The following is a 7,364-nucleotide window of genomic DNA, read 5'->3' as shown; positions in this document are numbered from 1 at the left end:
ATTCCAGCTCCCTCATAAAATCCTAACAGTCTTTTAAAATAGGAGTTACACAAGAAGATTGACCCCAGAATTAATGTAAGTAAATGAGCCCTCCTCTGTCATTGACAGGAACAAGAACAAAAAGCTGAAGAAGAACGAATACGTATGGAAAACATTTTGAGTGGAAACCCTCTCCTAAATCTCACTGGCCCATCCCAGCCTCAGGCCAACTTTAAGGTTAAAAGAAGGTACTTTACACTAATAAGTTGGATATATATTGCAGATTGTGAGTTTTATACCGAACTATATTATGTAAAACCTCTAAAAACCTCCCTTTCACTGATCGTATTCTCCATCCGATATTGGAATAACAGGAGAAGGAAATAAAGTATTCTTACTTTCAGTAGATATTCTGGTAACTAGCTGTGTACCAGACCCTGTTCTAAGCACTAAGGCTGGAGCAGTGCATTGTGCCATTGGCCCTACAGAGCGTACATTTTAGGTACATGTGGGGAGAGTCCCCAGGATCACCCTTCACATTCAGAAGGACTCAGAGGACTGCATATAGTTGTCTCTGTGACTTAGAGAACCACAGCCGGGTCATAAGGGGAAAGCTGGGGGAGGAATCCATGTGCACACTTCTTCAATGTCTGTCCCTCTTCGGAGGGGTCACCCAGAATATTCTTCACTCCAGCAGTGACATGTGGACGTGGGCCAGCACATGAGCCTTACTGGTTATACCCCCGTAGTTTCTCCTCCTCTTGTTGCCATAAAATGCAAATACTACAGTGGATGATTACTAAATGGTAACTGATGGGAGCGTATAAAATCTGTAAAGCCCAGTAGTCTAAACTGTAGTGCATCGGTGCATTACCATCATCTAAAACTACATTAACCAGGGCAGTGCTGGTGCTGCCTCTGTTTTAGACCTGGAAACGTTAAATATTTGTGCAGTTGTGCCTGCGTATTTCTGCTTTTTAACCTGAAGTCTCTCGTACAGCAGAAGTAGTAAGAATCTTTGCATGCTCTAAGTAGGAGTTGCCCTTCCTGCTGTAAGAAAGCAAGGTTACAGCCTATTAAGAATTACTTTATTCTTTTGGGTGTAGTCGCCGCATCAGGTGATGTACAGCATCTTTCTGGGTAATGACTAAGCTTTGCAGCTCCCTTGTTTTTGTCTCCTGATACAGACATGTAAGTGTTCTGTTTGCTTTTTTTCTTTAGGTGGGATGATGATGTTGTTTTCAAGAACTGTGCAAAAGGTGTAGATGATCAGAAGAAAGACAAAAGATTTGTAAATGATACACTGCGATCCGAATTTCACAAAAAGTTCATGGAGAAATACATTAAATAGTACAGTTTTATGTGCTTAATTAAAGACTGTAAAACGTTAACAATCATTCTTTATTTTCTCTCTCCCCATCTACATTGTGCATAGGCTTCCCTAATTTTAAATTCCAAAATACTCTTCCTTTATGGATCCCTTATTTGTCAAGGACTTGGGAATTGGTTTAACCTAATTTCGATTCATGGAATTTTGCCAGTCATATGTTTTCCTTTTAATACGGGAAGGGGACCCTTCTTGTGATAAATATTTTTGAAAATGTTTATGACTAAATCTGTGTCCCCAACTTTTTCGTTGAAGTGTATGCAGCTTATAAAGCATTGCATCTTTTCTTTTGAATTGTATTTCTTTGTGCATTAACTTTTTCTCATTTCTTTGACATTGATTTGAGGTCAGTTAATGTGTGATATCTTCTCTGTTTTTTAAGTGTGCTAGAAGATGAAAAGGATTCTGTTTGCCCCTCATTTTGGTATAGAAGAGTGTCCTCAACCTCTAAACTCCCTGAGTATGTGCCACAGGGCACATGGAGTGTCTTTCGCTTCTGCAAGCGCTCCTTCCTTTTCCTCTTGGCCTAAAACAGCTCCTTAAGCATGCCCAGAAAGCATGTGGCACTCACCTGTGTTCTCCTGGATACTCAACTGTCGTGTCCCTTTTGACTGAGAGAGTTTGCACACTGATAGACTTTAGATGCAGAGCCTAGGAAAGTTCTAACAGCAAACAATACACGAAATAAAACCTGTTGAAATTGAAGTTTGCTTGTTTGTTTGTTACCTTGGAGGGTGTTCGTGGGAAGTGGGAGTGTCTCTGTACAGCTGGGAAATTAGGTTTCCTTAGGCCTGGGCTATGATTCAAGGGTGTCACTTTGGTAGAAAAATTGGGACCAGAAATTGAGCCATTCACAGAGACTCAGTCCTAGGATTCCTCAGTTTTATCTGATAACTTGACAAGATAAACCTTGGAAAGCAAAAATAATATGCTTTTTATCACTGGCTATTTATTTCAACCCTTTGAGAACGAATTCACTACTCTAGCACTTCCCCAGGGGAAGCTGGACACCGGCCGGCTGTAGCCTGAGTCGGGGGTAAAGCTGGAAATGGGGCCCAGGTCTGGACTCCACATTCATGCTCTGCATTTTTTCTGGTTGATCTATTTACAGTAATTTTGAATACTTCAATTAGTGTTTTTTTAAAAACCCTTTATTATTATTTAGAACTCTATTTTTAAAATATCTCCAGCTTTACAATTTACAAAGTGCCTTCATGTTCATTTTCAAGTTTCTAAGTAGCACCACTGTTCCATACAAAAGTCCCAGGTGCTTCCAAATTAAGGAAGATGAAACTTAGGCCAAATGACTGCATCAAAGCTAATACATGTATGAGTGCCTTAAAACTACATGGAAATGTTGCTTTCAGATATGATGTGAAAACCATTAGATTTCCAAAACTAGTCTTGGGATTCTGGGTGAAGTCAAGGAAAAGAGGTGGGGGCACTTAATCCCATAAGCTTTACCTTTTTGGCGTCTGAAAGGTGGATGGAGGCTGGCACATACTGGCTGATAGGCGCACTTACTTCAGATTCTCTGTTTGGTTCAGAAAGATCCAGAGTAAAGGTTATTTCAATGTTTTCATTCCTCCTTTGACTATGCTTTTCTAACGTAAAGCCGGTTGTGTGACCCGAGTGGGATGCAAGACACCTGAAGTCCCCACGGCAGCTCTGATTTACAGGGCAGGGAACAGCCTTCCTGGATGCCTTGCATCTGGAAAAATATCGTATTGCAGGACCTTCGATTCCTCTAAGGGCACGTGCTGAGCGCACAGCCCGGGCTTCGAGGCCGGACGGGAAGCCCAGTGTTGTCACTTCAGGCTTTAACACGCTACTCACCAAGTCTGCTGGTGCGGCATTCATGTAATGGACACCACTCTCTGTAAAACGTCGGCATTATTTTCCCTGTTTTATAGATAAGGAAATTGAAGTTTATAAGAAGTTTATTAGTATTATTTTTTTAAATGTAGGAGTTTAAAAGCAAAGTCATAAACCCTTAAGGGGGTGGGGCAAGATGCAAACCTGAACAGTCTCTATTCTTAAAGTCCATCCTCTTAACTATTAGGCTTGACTGCTTCTTCGTGTTAATTAGTCCTGACTTTGCTCACCTAGGAAACGATAACAGGGAGACAATCGTAAGGGAGTTTGGTGGGAACTGAGTAATACTCTGAGGTGCAGGTATCTGGCAGGCACATAGTAGGGATTTCTTACATGTTTTCTATACTGGCATACAGCAAGGGCCGGCTGAAATTTAGAAAGTGTTGTGTTTTGTTCTATTCATAACGGTCTCACTTTGAATTAAGAGACTCCCTAACCCCTCAGAGCTTGGGTTGGGCCATAGACATGGTAATTGCCTTTGCTTGGTTGCTAGGAATAGAAACCTAGTAACAGACACTCCAGTGGAATAGAGGTTTATCTTAAGAATACTTAAGGGGCACCTGGGTGGCTCAGTCAGTTAAGTGTCTGACTTCAGCTCAGGTCATGATCTCACCATTTGTGAGTTCAAGCCCCACATCGGGGATTTGTGCTGACAGCTCAGACCCTGGACCTGCTTCAGATTCTGTGTCTCCTCTCTCTCTGCCCTTTCCCTAGTAGTGTGTGTGCTCTCGTTCTCTCTCTCTCTCTCTCTCTCTCTCTCTCTCTCTCTCTCAAAATTGGTAAACATTTAAAAAAAATACGTAGGGGCGCCTGGGTGGCTCAATCAGTTGAGCGTCCGGCTTCGGCTCAGGTCATGATCCCAGGTCATGATCTCACAGTTCGTGGGTTCGAGCCCTGCGTCGGACTCTGTGCTAACAGCTAGCTCAGAGCCTGGAGCCTGCTTCAGATTCTGTGTCTCCCTCTCTTCCTGTCTCTCTGTCTCTCAAAAATAAATAAAAAACACTAAAAGAAACTTAAAAGACACCTCCTCTGCCCAGCTTTGATTTTACGTGCCTCACTTCCTCTGCAAGACTAAATTTCTGCTCCAAAATACTAGAGGCCTTTCATTCATGCTCCTGACTTCCGAGGAGCAAGCCCTGCTGGGTCCTGTCTGCTAGAGAAGGGAAAGAAACACCAGCACCAGGGATGGGGGAGGGGTGTGCCCTGTCTCTGAAACAGCTCCTTAGGAGGACGGCCTGGATTATACCACTCTACGGAGGAAAGGGGGGAGCAAGGGAGAGGCGGTCAGCTGACCTTTCTGACAGCCCACAGGTTAACCCAACCCTCTTCTCGGGCAAGGTCTGTGGAACATGGAAGATAGAGGACCAGCCTTGGGCCAGCCCTTCAACAAACGTTGGGTGCCATTTTATTTGTGGTATTGGGGTGAGGTGGCTGTCACACCTCTAAACCACACCCTCAGTGAGGCCCCTACTACATTTTAGCCATTGGAATCTTTTTATATGAAAACTCTTCTAGGTGTTTTTCTTCGTGTTTGAAAATGCCCTGCTCTCGCCTGGCAACCTCAATGTCAGAGGCATGTTAGGAAACAAATGCAGGTATATAAAATAGTTTTACATATAAGAACATTTTTTTAAAGGTCAAGCAACAAGAAAAAAGAAATCTATGGGGAAAGAGTAAATGATTCAGTAAATGCTGTCAGGAAAGTTTACCAACAATTTGGTAGAAAACAAATTGCTACCGTGGAGCACAAAGGCGGTCTAAGACTCATCCATTTAGCCAGTCAAGAAAAGCAGCCATCTGCCTGGGTTTTTCAGGCGAGTGTCCGGCTCTTAATTTCAGCTCCAGTCCTGAGCTTGCGGTTCTGATCCTGAGTTGGGCTTTGCACTGACAGCTCAGAGTCTGCTTGGGATTCTCCCTCTCCCTCTCTCTCTGCCCCTCCCCTACTTATGCTTGCTCTTGCATGCTGGCTCTCTCTCTCTCTCTCTCCCTTTCTCTCTCTCTCTCAAAAACAAACATTTTTTAAAAAACCAAGAAGCCCCTTTTAGATTCAGAAAGCTTGGTGCTTATGCAATCAGAGGAAGGAAGCGTCTAAGGGTGCTAGCTCCCAGTGGCCCTAGTGCAGAGCAACTCTGAGACAATAGGGACCAGGTGACAGCAACACCAATGATAGGACACCCCCGGGGCAGAGGATCTGGTTTCAGGCTGCAGCTAATTTTTTTTTAATGTTTCTTTACTTGAGAAAGTAGGGGAGGGGCAGAGGGAGAGGGGGTCAGAGCATCTGAAGCAGGCTGAGTGCTGACAGTGCAGAGCCCCATGTAGGGCTCAAACTCATAAACCATGAGATCATGACCTGAGCCGAATCAGACACTCAAATGACGGAGTCACCCAGGCACCCCAAGGCTGCAGCTGATTTGCATGGCTTCCTGCTGTACCCCAAGGGAGGTACAACCCAAGCTGCAAACCACATCAGTGCCAGAGGCTACAGGAAGCTGCCTCTGACAGAATACTTAGGAGACAGTGATTTGCTCCTGGCAAATCTCCCATTTTCCCGAGGCCAGGAGGATCCCAAGGCGTCCTGCCAGGATTCGCATCGGCGGCACTCAGCTCCTGCTCGGGTGGCCTGTGCAGGTGTCTGGCTGCCCGCACAGAGCTGTTCCCTCACAGGTCCTCCGGGGGATATTTCCTCTCCTTAAAGATTTAAGGGAAAAGAATAAATAAATAGCCTAGAGAAACATACAGGTAAATGTGTGTTTAATCCTGAGCCGGGATGGCCTTTTTGAGCATGATATCAGAAGCAGAAAATATAAAAGATAAAGAAAACAGATAAATTGATCATATGAGATTTTGTAGATCAAAGCATTTAAAATGCCAATATTTTGATTAAATTCCCTTGCTTAGACAGCTTTTAAATTTTCTTAGAGTTTCCGATTACCTTTCTTTTTCTCATTAATGTCTTTGTTTATCTTTGTTTTAAAAAGTTATTTCATTATATGAGATTAGCAGGCAAGTCGTCTCTAAGATGAATCCTCTCAGCCTTTAATGCTCTCCCACATAGAAGCTCCCATTTCCGGGGACCCATGTCTTTCTCCTCGATTTGTTCCTTTCGTCTCTCAGAATACACCCTGCAGTCACTTCCTAGGGAAGGATGAATGAGAGGTGGCACTTCCGAGTCCTTGCATGTCTATGTCCAGCTTTAGTCTACCCGCCTGCACCCTTGACTCACCCCACCTGTCCCCAACCCCCCCCCCATTGATAGTTTTCTGGAGTATGGGTTTAAAATAAATTCCTCTTAAAATTTAAAACGTTGCCTCATTTTTTTCTAAATTTCAGTAGTGTTGGGGTGCCTGGGTGGCTCAGTCAGGTAAGTGTTGGACTCTTGATTTCAGTTCAAGTCATGATCTCACAAACTGTGAGGTCGAGCCCCAGGTGGGGCTCTCTCCCTCTCTCTCTGACTCTCTTTCTCTCTCAAAATGAATATAGAAACATTTAAAAATGTTGAATAAATTTCAGTATTGCTCCTGAAAACTTTGATGTCAGTCTGCTTTATATTCCTTTATATATGTCCTAATATTTTGTTTTTAATGTCTGCAATCTTTTGGCATGTTCTCTCTCTCTCTCTCTCTCTCTCTCTCTCTCTCTCTCTCTCTCTCCCTCTCCTCTCTCTCTCTCTGGCTGTTTTACAAGTTCATAATGATATAGCAACTGTGACTCTGTTACCATTGTATTTTGATTCTCAGTGAGTCCCTTGATGATTCCCAGGCTTGAGTTCTGGTAAAAATTTTCTCCCCTCTATTTCTTCTGTTCTCTGTTCAGAACGCCTATTGACTGGTAGATTACCCTTCTATCTTTTTTCCTTCATATTTTCTCTTTTTGTTCTCTTATTTTTTCTTCACATTTTTCTTTTTGTTTTACTTTCTAAGGAATTTTTTAGCCCCTTTCATTTCAACTATTTTGTTGAATTTTTATTTATATTTGGCAATCACATTTAACAATTTCCAATCTCTTTTTTCTTCTCCTAACCTCTCTCCTACTCTCAGTCATTTTCAACCTCGGCTTCACATTAGAATTACCTGGAACCTTTTGAAAACATTCATGCCCAGGCCATACCCCAACCAATTAAATC

General features: G+C 43.0%; 1 protein-coding gene across 3 annotated transcripts in view; it reads left to right on the top strand.

Moving 5' to 3' along the window:
* CWC15 (CWC15 spliceosome associated protein homolog) overlaps positions 1 to 2,071 on the top strand; it is a 9,819-nt gene extending 7,748 nt beyond the window's left edge. For all 3 annotated transcript variants that reach the window (XM_029914782.1, XM_029914781.1, XM_029914783.1), the window contains exons 6-7: positions 109 to 227; positions 1,201 to 2,071. In XM_029914782.1, coding sequence (XP_029770642.1) covers positions 109 to 227; positions 1,201 to 1,330 — 249 coding nt within the window. In that variant the 3' untranslated portion in view covers positions 1,331 to 2,071. The remainder of the gene's footprint in view (positions 1 to 108; positions 228 to 1,200) is intronic.
* Positions 2,072 to 7,364: the final 5,293 nt, after the last annotated feature.

The sequence above is a fragment of the Suricata suricatta genome, chromosome 11 (genome assembly GCF_006229205.1).
Source record: "Suricata suricatta isolate VVHF042 chromosome 11, meerkat_22Aug2017_6uvM2_HiC, whole genome shotgun sequence".
NCBI lineage: Eukaryota > Metazoa > Chordata > Mammalia > Carnivora > Herpestidae > Suricata > Suricata suricatta.
This window is presented reverse-complemented; position numbering and strand designations above follow the sequence as displayed.